Here is an 18,722-nt window from a genome sequence, read left to right on the forward strand (position 1 = left end):
AATAAAAATAAAAATAAAATAAAATAAAATTTATTTTGCCTGGTCCAGCTTTTCAAATTGGTCTCAGAAGGATAGTCTGAATTACCCAGCTTACTATTACCAGGTTCAGAAGTCCCGAAAGATTTTTAAGCAGAGAATCAAAAAAGCAGTATCAGAACTTTAAATTAAAGTCATTTGGTAATAGAATGGAAAAGGCAAACTGGAGGAAGAAAACAAGCCTGTAAACCAACAATGAAAATAGCATGAGATCCAGTTTTAAAATACTAAAAAGCCAACTACTATAACTGAATATTCTAATTTGGGTAGTAGCTACTGATAAAAAGTGTGCTAATTTAAAACTATTGAGCTGGGAGTCAATATTTTCAAACACAATAATGCAGATATTAAAACTTCAAAAGCACCTTCTAAACTATAAGAGATATTCTGATTACAGCTTCTCTTAACTGGTTGCCTCTGTAGTGAGGCTGGACAGGAAAAAAAAAAGCCTGTACTTTCAAACTTTTATTTCTGATGACTTTATCCATAATCAAAACAAAAATAAATTTTAAAAATTCCTCAATTTCTCTTCAACTTTGTAAACATCCTCTACTAGATATCACACTATCTTTCTGCTTCTTTTCATAGTTGAACTTTTGGAAATAAGAGTCTATTTTCACTGTCTTTACTCCATCACCACCTACTGATTCCACAATGCACTACAGTGGCTTCTCTCTTAGTTCACAAAATCTGCCTTGGCAAAGGAGAACAAACTAAGTGGCAAATATGATGAGCCTGTTCAATTTTATTTTATTTGATCTTTCCAAAGCATTCAACTAATTCCTTCTCAATGCCCATCTTTTCCTTTATTTGGTAATATCTCATACTTTTCTTGGTCTCCTACCCATTAGTTGTTCCCCTTTGGAGCCCCCTTTCTCTATACAGCCAAAGATTTTTTTCGGTGGTCCACTTCTAAATTAAAAGCTCCATTATATAACGTGCTATATAGAGAGAGCCTTGCTACCTAAAGTTGTTTTCCAGGGACCAACAACATTGGTATCACCTGGGTGCTTCCAGTGAATGCAGAATCTCAGACGTCACTCCAGAACTACTTCATAACTGATATCCATGTGCAATAAATTTGAGAAGCACTGTTAACAGAGCTTTTCAAAGGATCTAACCTGCAGAATGAATAAATGACAGAAGGGGGCTTCCCTACTGGTGACACTAAGACTAGCAATTTTAAAATCTCTGTCAAACTAATTGTTTTTAAAATAGTCATTGTGATAGACTACACTGTTACTGAATATCCTGTATTCTTTCCTGGGGAGGAATATAAAATACACTGCATCCCACTGATGTCTGACATGGCCATGTGACATGCTTTGCTAACATGAACAGAAGTGATGAGTATTCCACGTAAACGGTTAGGACCCACATTATACTTCTTAACTCTCTTTTTCCTCCATCTCAAGACCAGGGCTGTTCCATACAGTGGCTGCTCCATCAACATGGATCCTAGAGAAAAGATGTAATTCCTAAGAGTATTACATATACACACAAGTACACATAAATCTGATTATTCCTTTTCTGCTCCTGATTAAATAATAGTGGTTGGAAAATAAAAGAAGAATTCATGTGTAAAAAGCAAATCACCTACTAGGGAGAAAAAAAGAGTCTAGCTTGCTTAGGACTTCTTTATGGAAAAATTATTCAATGCCAGTAGACTGAAGTTATGTTAATGTATCAAAATAAAAATTCCAAGAATGAAGAGCACTTGATAAAAGGACTAGTGGAAAGTACTGAACAATGGTATAAAAATGTAGTTAAAAAACTAACTGTGAATGTTACAAGTATGGAAATGTAAAAATAATGAGTCAATATCAGGAGATGGGGAGAAAAAATATGGGAGATGCTAATGTCATCTGAAGCAAGAATTAATAATACCAATGTCTTAGTATTTTCTCAAAATCTGCTTAACTTTAAACACACCGTTTAGAAAATACTTTATGGCAAAAAATGTATCTTTCAGTTACCCCTTCCTTCAAACCCTCCATATATCATTCTATCTGTATATATATATATAGAATAGATCTGGACCATAATGCCTATCCTAACATTAATTATGTCTCTGGATGGCTAGATTGGAGGTGGCTTTTAAACTTTAATCTTTGCAATATAGGACTTCTTCACAGTTAGCACACATGAATTTTACTAAAAAAATGTCTTATAAAAGACTGGAAGCAAATATACTAAGATTCTTGTCTTCAGCATTTCTCTTTCAAGCATATAAATGTGTCTTCTTTTCAGGGACTTGTCATTGTCACCTCACTTTTCCTAAGGTCTCAATCCAATCAGAGGTTGCCATACAATTTAAACATGCATCTCTTTTCAGAGGAATTATAAAACAAGTGCGTGTCCAAAGTGCTTGTAAAGAAAAAAGACCAAAAAAAAAAAAAACCCAAAAAAAAAACCAAAAAAAACAAACAAAAAACAAAACCCAAAAACCCACTGAGGCTCAGTAATTTGATTGAGAGAAACAGTATTGAGGAAAACAGTGATTTTTTTTTAATCCTACCTACACATTAGAATCCCCTGAGAAACTTAAAACTAGTTGAAGTCCTAAACTTAAAGAGATTTTGACTTATGATCTAATTTTCTGTTACTGTCAGATTGTAGAGATCTCATGCTAAGACTGGGGTCTTACCATCAGAATTTTAAAAAATCCACCCAGGAAATTCTAATGTGCAGTCAGTGTTGAGACCCACAGCTCTAGAGGACTGCTTTCCAGTGAAATTTTCTGCAGTGATAGAAATGCATTATCCAATATAGTAGGCTTCTGACTTGCTTGAAATGTGGCAAGTGAGGCTGAAAACTAAAGGTTTAGTTTTACTTAATTAAAATTCTATTTCTGTAGAAAATTCTATTGAGTAGCACTGCTCTAGTCTAAAATCTAGAGCCTACACTGTATGATCTAAAAATCTGTAGTTTATAATCTAGCACCTACCCTTCAGTTAAGACATACCATCTGATAACTACATATCTGGATTAATTGCTTTGGCCCTGTCAGAACTGCTTTTATTAACTTGGACTTTATTGTTATACCATTGAACCACACTAAAGAATGGTGTTAAAAAGTAGCTTTTTGAGGGGCGCCTGGGTGGCGCAGCGGTTAAGCGTCTGCCTTCGGCTCAGGGCGTGATCCCGGCATTCTGGGATCGAGCCCCACATCGGGCTCCTCTGCTGGGAGCCTGCTTCTTCCTCTCCCACTCCCGCTGCTTGTGTTCCCTCTCCCGCTGGCTGTCTCTATCTCTGTCGAACAAATAAATAAAATCTTTAAAAAAAAAAAAAAAGTAGCTTTTCGAAATTAGAGGCTATATTTACTATAAAGATAGTAAGGATATTTTTTGCTGTATTAAAGTCCCATGAGAATTTTTTCTCATAATTCTCACTATCAGCAATAGTAGTATTCCTGCAATGAATGGAATTTTCAGCAATGATGGAAATGTTCTATATTTATGTTATTCATTATAGTAGCCACTAGGCAAATATGGCTATTAAGCACTTGAAATGTGAATAGTAAGGAACTGTGTTAAGGAATTTGGATTCCAGACTCTATTTCTGCATTGTCCAATATGACAGCAGTCAGGCACATGTGGCTACTTTAGTTTAAATTAAGTAAGATTAAAAATTTAGTTTGTGTTTCTCAAGCCTGTCTAGGCAACGAATTTATCTTAGAAACGCTGATTTATGTCTGATCACATTTCCCTTTTTTCACTGATTGCTAGAAAACAAAGGCAAATTTTTGGCCTTTCTCTAACACATGAATTTGACCTTAAAACATGTCCCTTTTTTGTTCAACAAAATTTATCAAGAGTCTCTTAATATAAGTTTGTTGGTGACCATGAAGAGAGCCTTTATAAACAAAAAACTATTTGCAGTTACTTTATTTTTTAGTTAATGATTGATTTATTAAAGTACAAATATAAAAACTTAGCTTTCCCTTAAGCCTTCAACTATGAAGTGCATTTTATTTATAAATCTAGTAACTCCTAACACACTTCCCTAGGTACTTTTGCTAGATGATCAACTCAAACAGAAAACAAACTAAATATCCTTAAATAATCCTATTTATAAACCTGGGTAATTAAATTTTCTCACACACATTAAACTGCATTTATAAATTTACTATATTCTATTTTAAACACTTTAATTGCCTCTAACAAGTAAACCTTTCTAAGAACATACTGTAGGTAAATACATTAGAATAAAGTTTTAAATATAATTAAGTTCTAAGTAGTCTCATAGTTTCTAAATTTAGCCAATTACTTGCACCTTTCAATTTAAAAGCAATTACGCACTCATTTTCAACTGTATTTACAAGACTAATCTGTATGTACTCTAACAGGCCTAATTTTCTGAAACATAATTTTTTTGAGAGAGAGAGAGACAGAGTGAATGCGCTCATGAAAGGTGGGGAGGGGCCCAAGGATAGGTCGAGAATTTTAAGCTGACTCTGTGTTGAGCGTGGAACCTGACATGGGGCTCGATCTCACAGCCCTGAGATCACGACCTGAGCCGAAATCGAGTGGGACACTTAATCAACTGAGCCACCGAGGGGCCCCTAAAACATAGTATTTTAAAGACCAAACACACTGATTATTCCTAAACTTAATTCAAAAATATTAATTCTAAGCATTTAATAAATGAAATTTATTACCTATATTTACTCCTAACTTTACCATGGATAAAAGACCCATTAAGGAATGTGTGGTCTCAACGTGTGGTCCTAGACCAGCAGCACCAGTATTACTTGGTAAATTGTTAGAAATGCAAATTATGGGGCCCAACCCAGAAGTACTAAATCAGAGGTTCTTGAGAAGGGGCCCATCATTTTTGTTTTACTAGATTTTCAGGTGATTCTGACACACACTAAAGACTGAGAATCACTGATTTATTGTAGTGTCAAATATTCAGAGACAGTTTTGTCCGAAAACACAAATACAAAAGACTTCAGTTCAGCGGTCCTGTGAGATGAGAAGCAATTCTAAAATAGGGAAATCTACCTCATGCTTAAGAAGGAAACAATATGAAGGGCTCAATCTTATCATCAGTTACCATGAGAGCAGACAGGTTGTTTATCAAGGTGAGGTTGTTCTCCCTCATCTACCCTTCCGCCCGCCTTAAGAAATGAGACTAAGACTGTAGACATCTAGGGTCACTCTCCTCCACTTACCCACACTGTGAGTTTTGGGAGTTTAATAGTTACTGCAACAACTGGTCCTCCAAATCTTTTAGAACCACTTGGTCTTTCATGGGTTCAAAATAAACTATTATCTAACTCTTAGATAATGCACATCTGCAATTTCTAATGTAAAATATAACTTTTCTAACATCTTCATTGGATTTTGCTTTTTCAGCTCATTTTAATATCTTTCTAACCCTAAAGAAGTTTCAATGACAACCCACCCTATCCTTTACCTAATTTAACTTGTTTTAGTTTAACATCATACATGATAGAGCTCTGCATTCTTCTCACATTTTTCCCCCGTCTGACAGGGCCATCACTCTTAGAAATACGAAGATAACACTCAAATAGATTCTACATCCCTTATTTTTTTGTCTGGCTCAGTTTCTTCATCAGAAAAATGGGATAACAGTATCTATCTTATAGAGTTGTTATTAGAATTAAATATTTGGTAGTGCCCATGTTCCTGGCAACTATTATTTTTGTTGCTGTTTCCTCCCAAAAGCTCATGTTTTAATCACTAAAACTAAATGAAAATAAATTTTAAACAAGACTGAGATGTGTTTCAAGTATATTGTCACCAAGTGGGAAAACAGAGTTGACATAGCAGGGTGGTTTATGATAATAACTAATCACAGTAAGTTGAGACTTAAACTTGATAAATCTATTTATTTATACTTATTTATTACTATATGATCCAGTAAAGTGAATACTTTTAAAGGCTAGGTGAAGTATGTCAGAGAAAGACATATATTGTATGATTTCACTCATGTGGAATTTAAGAAACAAAACATGAACATAGGGGAAAGGAGGGAAAAATAAAATAAGGGGAAATCAGGGAGGGAGACAAACCATAAGAGACTCTTAAATATAGGAAACAAACTGAGGGTGGCTAGAGGGGAGGTGGGTAGGGGGGATGGGGTAACTGGGTGATGAGCATTAAGGAGGGCACTTGATGTAATGAACACTGGGTGTTATATGCCATTGATGAATCATTAAACTCTGCCTCAAACTGATAATACACTATATGTTAATTAATTGATTTTAAAATTTAAAAAATGAAAAAAAAAAAAAAAAAGAAAAAGGCTGCATAGTACAGGCTTATGGTCATGTTCCTGAACAAGAGCTATACTCAAGGTCCAAAAATTTTTCTTGAATCAAGTCATAATTTACTCTTTAGGCAGAAACAAGAATTGCATCATAAGATGTTTTCTTTGTAATTGTTATTAACTAAAGCAATGATGTGATAAGTTCCTTAATGTGTCTAAGTCCCAATTATGGTTTTCTAAGGGGAAACTATTTAATGTTGGGGTCAGAAAACACTAAAAGCTAGTAAGAGCAAAAGCAGCCACCTAGGAGAGTAAAGGCATCAGTAACACTAACAGCACAGTAGGTGGTTTGTTTATAGAAAGAATAAAATCAAAAACATTTGACCAAAATTTTATCTAATTCATCCTTAGTATGTCAACAATAAAGCTATTTTATCAACATCATTACTGAACCCAAAATGGGGCAACATCACTATAACAAACTGGGTCCTGGAGTGCAGCCAATCTACAAGCGTGGATCTGTCTGTACAAGAAATACTACGATAGTACACAGGACATTTTAAAGAATTGAAGGAAGGGTGAGAGACAATAGGAAACTTAAGCATAAAAATCTGAAATAAAGGTCGTCACAAGCAGAAAGGGCAAAAGAAATCTTTCAAACAGATACTGACAGATACACACTCTGAAAGACACAATTAAAAAAAAAAGAAAAATCCTATAGCCAAATACATTGGGTAGGCAGCTGCAAAAAAACAGAGTTCTCATTTTAAGTAAAGGCTAACTAGAAACAAAGCACCACCTACTTTTCACTTGTATATACACATGTTGCCTCTCAAAGGAGTCAATCTAGGAAGCTATACTTATTCTAAAAATGGTGATCAAATTGTTGCTGGAGCACTTATTTCTTGAACTGCCTTTAGAACTCTGGAGGCATAACTTCATAGACCCACAATGTTTTTATACCCAAATGCTATTTTCTGGCTTTACCACCCATCATTTTCACTTGTTGTGTTCCAAATGAAAAAGAGCTCTAAATCCTCATTTACAAACAAGAAAATATAGGCCCAAAGAGATTAAGTAAATGGACAAATTCTTTCAGCAAGTTAATGATAGGATGTACCTGCCCACCTGACTGTGGTCATCACTGGGACATCACAAGGCCTAACTTGTGTCAGAGATCTGGGGGCACCATAAATATTAAACAATATGCCATGAGTTGATAATGCAGCTTCAACAGGAGAGGAGAGGAATTTTAAAACTGCAACCCTGAAGGCGAGTGTCAGATATAGTAGTTGGCTCACTAAATGTTTTTGAATGAATGAATCCAATGTATATGTTTGGGCTCATTAAAATACTGATCATATGCCCTTCTGGTTAAGTTACACCACATATTTCTGAATTCTCCATCTATCTAGAGGCTGGTCACCTATCATTTGTTTTCAATTAGGCAACTAAAAACTCATTTTAAAAAATCCTTTATTCAAACACTTTAAAGGTTCAGTCCTCCTCCTTGGTCCCACCTTTAGGAGAACTCTGCATCCAGTTAACACTTCAAAGCAAAAATATAGTATTTTTCATTTTTCATTTTCCTTTTTCATTTTTTAATTCCATAAACAGGAATTCTAAAGACAATTTGTTATGTAAAGTGAGGATTTAAAGGGGGAATGCTAAAATTAAGATTTTAATATTCAAGTTTCTTCAAAGTTTAAATTACACACCTACACACACAGGTCAATAGATGTCTCCACTGTTTCACTGCTTTAAAATGAATGGCAGGATGTGGGGTTATGGATAGATTTTACACTCTGTGAGCTTTTCTCTATTTTCTAAACTCGAATGCTAAGTTTACTCTCATAACACCAAAATGCACATTAGAACAACTAACAAAAATGAAATATAAATGACTAGGAGAGGTCTGCCACTTATTAACTCAGAGGAGGTCAATGACACTGGAGAAGTTATCATATGCAATACCTCTTCAGCGAACGCTTTTTAAAATTCCATCAGATATGAGTATCGTGCCTTTATGACTGATTTGTTCTAATGTACATTTCGGTGTTATGACAGTAAACTTATGAGCAGTAGAGAGTTTAGAAAATAGAGAAAAGCTCACAGAGTATAAAAGGTACGAAGCTTTTATGGTGGGGAAAAAAAAACTAACACAAGAATGGGTGTAGGGGATCATTGAGAAAAAAAAAAAAAAAGTCTCTAAGTTCTGCCATCTCAAGACCACACAGCCTTTCAAAGTACATGGCACAAAAATCACCTTAGGTTCCAGTGTAAATTAAGCATTTTCTTTTCCAAAGTAATATTAAGTGCTGAAGTGAATCCTAACAGTTGACAAATATCAAATAAAAACACTGAGCCAAACCAAAACACCAAACCCGGCACGGCGTTCTTAATTACCTCAAAGACGAAAAACACCTGCATCATAATTGGTTCAATAATCACCTCCCAGTGGGAGGGGAAAAAGAATGGATCAGACCCTCCGAACACTTGGCGGGGTAAAGAAAGTCGACTCTAGGTGAAGAAAGCAGGAAGAGCAGAGCAGGGAAAGCTACGACGCACACTGCAGAAAGTCTTCCGTCCCCCGAGCAGAGCCAGTCCTTCCCTCCTCACCCCCTCCCTGCCTCCCGCCCAGACACACCTGCCAACGCCCGGCCGCGAGACCCCCGCGCACCCAGTTCACGTCCGGCGCCAGCCGGGGCCGCGCACTGCCACCCCGAGCCCTGGCCGCCGCCGCCCCGCCTCCCGCCCCAGCCCTCAGCCCGGGACGGCCGCGCGGGAGGCGAAGGAAGGCTGGGCTCACCAGGTCCCTCCGGGCTGGACGGCGCCGGGGGCCGGTGGGGCGGGGACCCGCACCCGGGGTCCCCCTGGGCGGGCTCCCTCAGGTAATCCTCGAAGCGCACCTGCCGGGCTTCGCCGCCACCCCCGAAGCCCCACAGGCGGTTGGCAGTGCCCCGCAGAAGGCGCCCGCTCTTCCCCGTGAATGTGGTCAGGTAGTCCATGCTGCGGCGGGGCAGGGGCCCAGGGGGCCGACGGTTTCCGCGGCGGCGGCAGCCACTGGGTGCGCGCCCGCCTGCCCCTGCGACCCGACCCGGGGGCGGTGGCTCCGCGCGCCTCACAGGAGGCGGGGAGGGGGAGGGGGCTTCCTTAGTTTGGCCCGGGGGCGGGCCATCAGGAAACTATGCATCGGGGGGAGCAGAAGCGGCCAAAAGTTTTTTGAAAAGTTATTCTTGTTGCTTCCAAACTCCAAGTCAGGCAAAACTTAGCTTTTGAAGTAGGTTCATTCTTCCTGGAAGAGATGCGGGGACGAAAAGCTGGCGGCTTTTAAGCAAGCCGGACCGGTCCTATCTGCTCCTCCACCCCCCCCGTCCGGCTCCAATGGAGCAGGCCCGCCCCGCCCCGCCCCGCCCCGTCCGGACCCGACCGGACTTTCAGGACTGCTGGGGAAAGCGGAGGAGGCTGATCTTTGGGGCCCTGAGGCCTAGCAGGGGATAAAAATGGCCCAGGGGAGGCTCTGCTGGAGTTACGTAGAGTTTGAGGGCCTAGGAGGGCAGTGTCAAAAAGTTTGTGTGTGTGTGTGTGTGTGTGTTGGGGAGGGGCACAATTCACTTCAAACTTTTGCAGCTTGTAATTTTGGGGGGCTGTGTGAGGGTAGGGAGGTAGGAGGGACGGTTATTTTAAGGCAAAACTTCGTAGTTAAAACCAACTTAGATAAAATGCTTCTTATGAAGCATTATGAGACCATATTCGAAGAATAAAGCATTCACAGTCACATTTCAACTTCATTGTGGCATTATGAACTGGTGTTGGAGTTTGACATTCCATGAATCTGGTGCTATAAAGCAAGGTAATTAAGGGCTTTAGTGTGCAAAAGAAGCAATGACTTTTGACAGACATTTATTACTCGATTTTGTTTCCTGTGAGATCTGGTTATTCTCTTCCCTTCACATCTGTTTATATCACTTTTAGTTTTTTTGCACGCATTAAAGAAACCCTCTTTCTTGGAATTCCCAATTTATTAATGTATGTGAAGAAAAGGTTTGAATTACTTAAGAGTTGAAGATTTAATCATACCAAATAATAGAGTCCAGAAAATCCTTCAGGAACTTAAGCTTTTTGACAAACCATAGAGATTATCCCCTCTTCCCTTTTTTTAATTGATCTTTTTTCCACGATCACCTTTCAGCTTAAATTCTTACTAGGAAAACTTCACCATTTTAACAATAGCATCACCTTTCTACCTGGCTAAAAATACAGAATGTTTGGGCTGTCCCCCAGAGCATAACTCAGTGTTTGTGAGAAAGGACCCAGGAATCTACATATCCAGCAATCATCCGTGTGTTCAGATGTTCTGGACCTCCTGCCTGACCCAACTGGTAGAATGGTAGGTGGCTTCTAGTTTTTCTGAGATTTCTTTTTGATAAGGAAGCATTACTACTATTAGCACCACTTCTAAAGTCTCCCAGAGGCTCATTAAGCTTAAAAATGGAATTGGAATGACTTAAGTCTAATTCTGATGAACTAAATTGAAATTCTTTTTCTAAAATATGTTTCACATCTTGAAATTTATCATTTAGGTTGTGATGATCATACCCAAAATGTTTGATTAAATCTGCACTTTTACATCCAACCTTATCGGGACCTGTACTCTATCGGTTCAAATACAGGTTTACATGCAGTTAGCCCATCGGTTTTTTTCTGCTTCTGTTTCCTGGAAAGCTAGAGCTGCTGGAGAAAAATGTATAACCTTGACGATTAAGTGTTTTACAAATTTTGATTTAAACTCAAGTAAGCCCTTAATGGCTCCAAAATCCTTCTATTCATATAATCAATCAGCTTTCTTTTTTATTCTTCGTATTTGTTGTCTGAACCATCACTATTCTCCTGAAGTTACTAAATTCATCACTCCAATATGTTACTTTGCCTTCTGCATGAAAAGTCATAGACCATCAAATATGAACACTCTCACTTTTCTTCCCTTTTTCTCTTGTCTACAACAAGCTCATCTCCTTTACTTTGCCTCAGAAGTAATTTCTGTCCATGCCATTCCCTCTTCAAATTAACTCTTTTTAAAAATGTATTTGAGAGAGAGAGAGGGAGAATGAGCTCACAAACGGAATATCGAGTACGGGGGAGTCTGAGGGGGACTGGTGGGGTAAGAGGGGCACAGGGAGGGGCAGAGAAACAAGCAGATTCCCTGCAGCAGGGGCCTGATCCCAGGACTCTGAGATCATGACCTAAGCCAAAGGCAGATGCTTCACCAACTGAGCCACCCAGGTGCCCCTCCAAATTAACTGTTGATCTTAGTCTGGTTTATATTATCTTTGACTTGTCAATGTTATTACTTCTCTCTTGTATTATCTTCTCTCTCTTCACTCTGGATCCTTCCCCTTTCCCTATCTATATCATTCACATAAATCCTTTCCATCCTTAAAAAAAAAAAAAAAAAAAAAAAAAGTTTCCTTATACCATGCCTGCCTCCTCCAGCAAACTTTGCCTTATTTTAAAATACGTTTATTAGGGTGCCTGGGTGGTTCAGTCAGTTGAGCACCTGCCTTGGGCTCGGGTCATGAAACCGGGGTCCTGGGATCAAGTCCTGCATCGGGCTCCCTGCTAGGTAGGGAGCCTGCTTCTCCCTCCCTCTCCCCGCCTTGTGCTCTCTCTCTCAAAGAAATAAAATCTTTAAAAAAATAAATAAAATAATATACATTCATTGACATATGATTTACAAACCATAAAATTCACCTGTTAAAGGTATATAATATAATTCAATGGATGTTGTATATTTACGCAGTTGTTAAACCATCACCAAAAATCTAATTTTTCAACATTTCTATCACCCCAAAAAGAAACCTCTTACTTATTTGCAGTCACTCCCTATGCCCACCCCCAGGAGTTGGGTGACAACTAATCTACCATTAGTCTTTATGGATTGCTATACATTTGAGCCTCAGAACTTACTCATCTTAAAATCAGAAGTTTATACCATTTGAACAACATCTCACCATTAATTCCATCCCCCACCCCCTGGCAACCACTATTCTAATCTCTGTTTCTGTGAGTTCACCTTTTTTAGATTCCACATGTAAGTGAGGTCATACAGTATTTGTCTTTCTTTGACTTTTGTTTCACTTAGCATAGTGCCCTCAATGTTCATCCATGTTGTTGCAAATGACAGGATATCCTTTTTTAATGGGTAAGTAATTTTCGTGTGTGTGTGTGTGTGTGTGTGTATCACATCTTCTTTATCCATTCATCCAATGATGGACATTTAGGTTGTTTCCATGTCTTTGCTATTGTGCATAATGTCGCAGTGAACATGGAAGTGCAAATATCTCTTTAAGATAGTGATTTCATTTCCTTCAGACATATACCCAGAAGTGAAACTGCTAGATCATATGGTAGTTCTAGATTTATTTTTTTGAGGACCCTCCATACTGTTTTCCACAGTGGCTGTACTAAATTTATATTCCTACCAATAGTGCATGGGATTCCCTCTCGTCCACAACCTTACCAACACTTGCTATCTCTTCTTGTTTTGATAGATAGTCATTTTAATGGGTGTGAGCTGATATCTCATTGTGCTTTTAATTTGCATTTTTCTGATGATTAGTGATGTTGAACATCTTTTTGTGTACCCGTTGGCCATTTGTATGTCTTCTTTAGAAAAATGTCTGTTGAGGTCTTCCACCCATTTTTTCATTGGATTGTTTGTTTTTTTGCTATTGAATTTTCAGTTCCTTATTTATTTTGGATATTAACCCCTTATCAGATAAATGGTTTGCAAAGGTTTTTCTCCCATTCTTCAGGTTGGGTTTTCATTTTATTGATGGTTTCCTTAGCTTTGCAGAAGCTTTTTAGTTTGATGTAGTCCTACTGGTTTAATTTGCTTTCATTGCTTGCCCTTTTGGTATCATATCCAAAAAGTCATTGCTAAGACCAATGTCAAGGAGCTTTTGTCCATGTGTTTTCTTCTGGGAGTTTTACGGTTTCAGGTTTCACATTTCCATCTTTAATCCATTTCGTGTTAATTTTTGTGTATGATGTAAGTTAGAAATCCAATTTCATTCTTTTGTGTGTGAATATCCAGTTTCCCCAACACCATTTATTAAAGAGACTGTCCTTTCCCCAGTGAGTATTCTTGGCTCCCTTGTCAAATATTAATTGACAGTATATGGATGGTTTATTTCTGGGAGCTTGATTCTGTTCCACTGGTCTATGTGTCTGTTTTTATGGCAGTATTATACTGTTCTGATTACTATAGCTTTGTAATATAATTTAAAATCAGATAGTATGATGTGTCCAATTTTCTCCTTCTTTCCCAGGATTGGCTATTTGGGGTCTTTGGCAATTCTATATTAATTTTAGGATTGTTTGTTTTATTTCTGTGAAAAATGCCACTGGACTTTTGATAGGGATTGCACTGAACATGTAGAACACTTCAGGTAGTAAGGATATTTTAACAATATTGTTCTTTTTTTTTTAAAGATTTTATTTATTTATTTGACAGAGATAGAGACAGCCAGCGAGAGAGGGAACACAAGCAGGGGGAGTGGGAGAGGAAGAAGCAGGCTCATAGCGGAGGAGCCTGATGTGGGGCTCGATCCCATAACGCTGGGATCATGCCCTGAGCTGAAGGCAGACGCTTAACCGCTGTGCCACCCAGGCGCCCCTAACAATATTGTTCTAATACATGAACACAGAATACCTTTCCATTTATTTTTTATGTTCAATTTCTTTCCTCAACGTCTTATAGTTTTCAGAGTAGAGATCTTTCACCTCTTTGGTTAAATTTATTGCTAAGTATTTTGCTGTTTTTGGTGCTACTACAAATGGTTTGCTTTATTTCTTTTTTGGATAGTTCATGGTTAGTCTATATGAATGCAACTGATTTTCTATGGTGATTAGTATCCTGCAATTTATGAAATTCATTTATTAGTTCTAACAGTATTTTCATGGAGTCTTTAGGATTTTCTATATATAAGATCATGTTCTGCAAATAGAGACAATTATATTTCTTCCTTTCATATTTGGTTGCCTTTTATTTCTTTCCTAAATGCTCTGGCTAGAACTTTCAGTACTATGTTGAATATGAGTGGTGAGAGTGGGCACCTTTGTCTTCTTCCCAATCTTAGAGGAAAAACTTTCAAACTTTCACCATTGAGTATTATGTTAATGGGCTTGTCATATATGTGGCCTTAATTATGCTGAGGTACATTCCTTCCATACCCAATTTATTGAGAGCTTTTGCCATGGTGGCAATTTTGTCAATTTTGTTTTTCTGCATCTATTGAGATGATTGTATGATTTTTATTTTTCATTCTATTAATGTGGTATATATATAACATTTACTGATTTACATATATTGAACCATTCTTGTATCTCAGGGTTAAATCCCACTTGATCATGGTGTATGATCTTTCTAATATGCTGTCGATTTTGGTTTGCTAGTATTTTGTTAAAAATGTTTGCATCTATATTCATCAGAGATACTGTTCTGTAGTTTTCTTTCCTTGTGGACTCCTTATCTGGCTTTGGTATTAGGGTAATGCTGGCCTCCTAAAATGAGTTTGGGAGTGTTCCCTCCTCATCCATTTTTTGGAAAAGTTTCAGAAGAACTGGTGTTAATTCTTCTTTAAATGTTTGGCAGAATTCTCCATCAAAACCATCTGGTTCTGGGCTTTTTTTTTTTTTTTTTTTGAGATGTTTTTGATGACTACTTTAGTCTCCTTACGTTTGGTCTGTTCAGATTTTCTGTTTCTTCATCATTCAATTTGAATAGGTTGTATATTTCTAGGAATTTATCCACTTCTCCTAGGTAATCCAGTTCTAGGCATACTCGTCTCTTATGAACCTTTACATTTGTGTGTTATCAGCTATAATGTCTCCTCTTTCATTTCTAAATTTATTTATAGCTATCTACTCTTTTATTTTCTTAGTCCAACTAAAGGTTTGTCACTTCTATTTGCCTTTTCAAAAAACCAACTTTTAGTTTCATTGATCTTTTCTATTGTTTTTCTGGTCTTTATTTCATTTTTCTGCTCTGATCTTTTGTTCCTTCCTTCTAACTTTTAAACTAAATTTGTTCAAAGTTCTTTTTCTAGTTCCTTGAGGTGTAAAGTTAGGTTGTTTATTTGAGATCTTTCTTTTTTCTTAAATTTTTCTATAAAATTCTCTCTTAGTGCTGATTTTACTCTTTCTAATAGTTTGGGTATGTTGTGTTTTCATTTTTGTTTGTTTCAAGATACTTTTTGATTTCTCCTTTGGCCCATTGGTTGTTCAAGAGTGTGTTGTTCAATTTACACATTTATGAATTATGAATTTTTTCCAGTTTTCTTACTGTTACTGATTTCTAGTTTCATACCACTGTGGTTGGGAAAGATATTTTGTATGTTTCAACCCTTTTAAATTTGCTGAGACTTGTTTGTGACCTAACATATGATCTGTTCTGGAGAATGTTCGATGTGCACTTGAGAAGAATATGGATTCTGCTGCTGTTGGAAGGAATGTTCTGTATATGTCTGTTAGGTCCATTTGGTTTAAAGTGTAGTTTAAAATCAATGTTTCCTTATTGATTGTCTGCTTGGCTGATCCATCCATTGTTGAATGTGGGATATTAAAGTCCTTTATTATTACTGTATTGTTACCTAATTCTCCCTTCACATCTGTTAGTATTTTTAAAAATATATTTAAATGCTCCAATATAGGTGTATCTGTATTAATGATTATTATATTTTCTTCATGAATTGACACCTTTGTCATTTTATAATGACCTTCTTTGTCTCTCATTATGGTTTTTGACTTAAATTCTCTTTTGTCTACCTTAAGTTAGCTACTCTTCCCCTCTTGCTTTCCATTTTCATGGAATATCCTTTCCATCTCTTCACTTTTAGGTTATGTGGTCCCTGAAGCTGATATGAGTCTCTTGTGGGCAACATATAGTTGGATCTTGTTGGCGGTTTTTTAATCCATTCAGCCACTCTATGCCTTTTGATGAGAGAATTTAATACATTTACATTTAAATTAACAGGTATAAAGACTTGCTAAGTAAGGGCTTACCAATGCCATATTATTGTTTTCTGACCATTACTTAGTTCCTTTGCTCCTTTTGTCCTCTTTTGCTGTCTTCCTCTGTAAACTGATGGATTTCCATAGTGGTATGCTTTTATTTCCTTCTTTTTATCTTATGAGTATCTACTGTAGGTTTTTGCTTTGCGGTTACCCTGAGTTTCACATAAAACATAAAAGATTATTTTAAGCTGATAACTTAATTTCAATAGCATGTAAAGACTCTTGGGGCACCTGGCTGGCTCAGTCTGTTAAGTGTCTGCCTTCGGCTTAGGTCATGATCTTGGGGTCCTGGGATCAAGCCTCATGTCAGGGCTCCCTGCTCCATGGGGAGCCTGCTTCTCCCTCTCCCTCTGCTACTGCCCCGCTTGTGGTCTCTTTCTCTCTGTCAAATTAAATAAAATCTTAAAAAAAAAAAAAAAAGACTCTACCTTTTACTCCTCCCCCATTTGTTTCTGATCTCTCAATTTACTTCTATATTGTGTATCCATTAACAAATTATTGTAGTCATACTTACTTGTAATACTTTTGTCCTTTAACCTTTTTACTAGGGATAAGTGATTAACATATCACCATGTTACAGTCTTAGAGTATTCTGATTCACTATAGACCTATCTTTACCATTGTGTTTTATATTTTCATATGTTTCTGTGTTACCAATTAACATCCTTTCATTTCAGCTTGAAGAACTTTTAGCATTTATTTTAGGGCAGATATAGTGGTGATGAACTCCCTCAGCTTTTATTTGTTTGGGAAAGTCTTTAACTTGACTTCATTTCTCAAGGACAAGTTTGTCAATTCATGGAAATCATGTAATATCTAACTGGCAATTATTTTATGGGATAGAAATGTCAGCACTCAAATTTCTGATGTGATAAACAGAATCACTGATAGAATCGATAAGGTGGACTGACACTAAGCCAAGAGGTTTTGTAAGTTTTAAGAAACAGAGGAATAAATCTATTTTTCACTTAGTATATCTGTATCTGTTAGTAAACCTAAAGCCTAACTTGGTGGATAGCCAAACTGGTTACCCTTGACATAAAGGCTTTCTGTATTCAAAGTCTTACTGCTTCTTTCTCCCTTAAAAAGGTTACACTAGCATTCAAACTTACCATATGAGACTGCCACCTGTGTCAAAATCACCACAGAGAGGAAGAGTATATTTGGACACAACCGTGATCAAAACATTGAACAATATATGGCAATGATTCAATTTGACAGAATGGGAAAGAACTTAATATTGATTAAAAACAAATTCCCCTTTAGTAGGTGCCAATCCTGGATATAATCATTGCAAACCCTATTAAAAACCAAGTAATTTTTGCTCAATTTGAAAACTGTCTAAAAAGTGCTAACTACTACACTTGTCAGAAAAAACAAATACACATGTAGGTAATCAAATCAAGCAAGGACCTAAGAACAGCATCATTGAGAATTATAAGTGAAACTTAAGTCACAGTAGCTCACATCAACTTGCCCCATATAGTTATTTGAGGACTATTTCTATACCCTGTCAAAGATTAGAATTATGTAAGTAATTACAGCTCAAAATACTCCATATCTGGAATGTGGCAGCTTCTGCCTCTGGATCAGTTTCACTTAGCTCATTGAACAAGTGCCAAGAGATATTACCATTTATATTCAAAGTTGTGAAAACTTAACAAGGCTTTAAAAGTCTTCAGGATCAATAGCCAATCAAAATCCCCATAGAGAAGTATTATGGTGTGAAGGCAAATATTTGCAGTCTCTTTCCACTGCAGATTTCTCTTTCCGTCTGTACTCTGTGTGGGGTTGCAGTATAGTATTTATTTCTACAGATGGGACTATATGCATAGCCATGAAGTAGTCTACTCTTAGTCTCTGTCTTTCTGGATTCTTCCTCTCCACCCTTGTTCCACTTTTCTCTTAGTTCTATAATAGGTCTTTATATGTTGTTGCAACTTCTTATTTGTGTTTACTGAATAGAATTCTGATATTTCATGTTCTTAATCTAAAAAAGCTGGTAAGTGAAATGTTTGGATGTGTGGTATATTAAATGCTTTATTTTAATATATTAATTTTAGTATTAGTATCAAATATTTTGAAGTTATATAATAGTTATGTTTTTGAGTGATTTTAGGTTAGAATGTATTAGAAATAATTGTCCTTTCTTTGCTCTGTATTTTTTAAATGTATTTAAAAAACGTGAAGGAAAAAATGAAAAGAAAGAGCAAAGTAATTTGGGAGAAACTTAAACCTGTTGTTAGTTATTACTTTTATACCAAGATGACAAGTTCCAGTTTCAACTTAGAGCTGCTAATTAGGCTTTTTTTCCCCCCCCTGTTGGTAGGGGAAACTGAACCCTGGGCTCTATCAATGCAAGAAAAAAACAA

General features: G+C 37.0%; 1 protein-coding gene across 7 annotated transcripts in view; it reads right to left on the minus strand.

The window, feature by feature from the left end:
- Positions 1–18,722, minus strand: part of OXR1 (oxidation resistance 1) — a 433,246-nt gene that overhangs the window by 64,119 nt on the left and 350,405 nt on the right. The window contains exon 1 of one of the 7 annotated variants that reach the window (XM_045805803.2): positions 9,083–9,626. The exons of 4 other annotated variants lie outside the window; for them this stretch is intronic. In XM_045805803.2, coding sequence (XP_045661759.2) covers positions 9,083–9,281 — 199 coding nt within the window. In that variant the 5' untranslated portion in view covers positions 9,282–9,626. Of the gene's footprint in view, positions 1–9,082; positions 9,627–18,722 lie in introns of those variants that run through there. 2 more of the 7 variants (XM_045805805.2, XM_045805808.2) reach the window with 2 other exon arrangements.

The sequence above is a fragment of the Ursus americanus genome, chromosome 9 (genome assembly GCF_024610735.1).
Source record: "Ursus americanus isolate L20-20 chromosome 9, mUrsAme1.1.p, whole genome shotgun sequence".
In the NCBI taxonomy this organism is placed as follows: Eukaryota; Metazoa; Chordata; class Mammalia; order Carnivora; family Ursidae; genus Ursus; species Ursus americanus.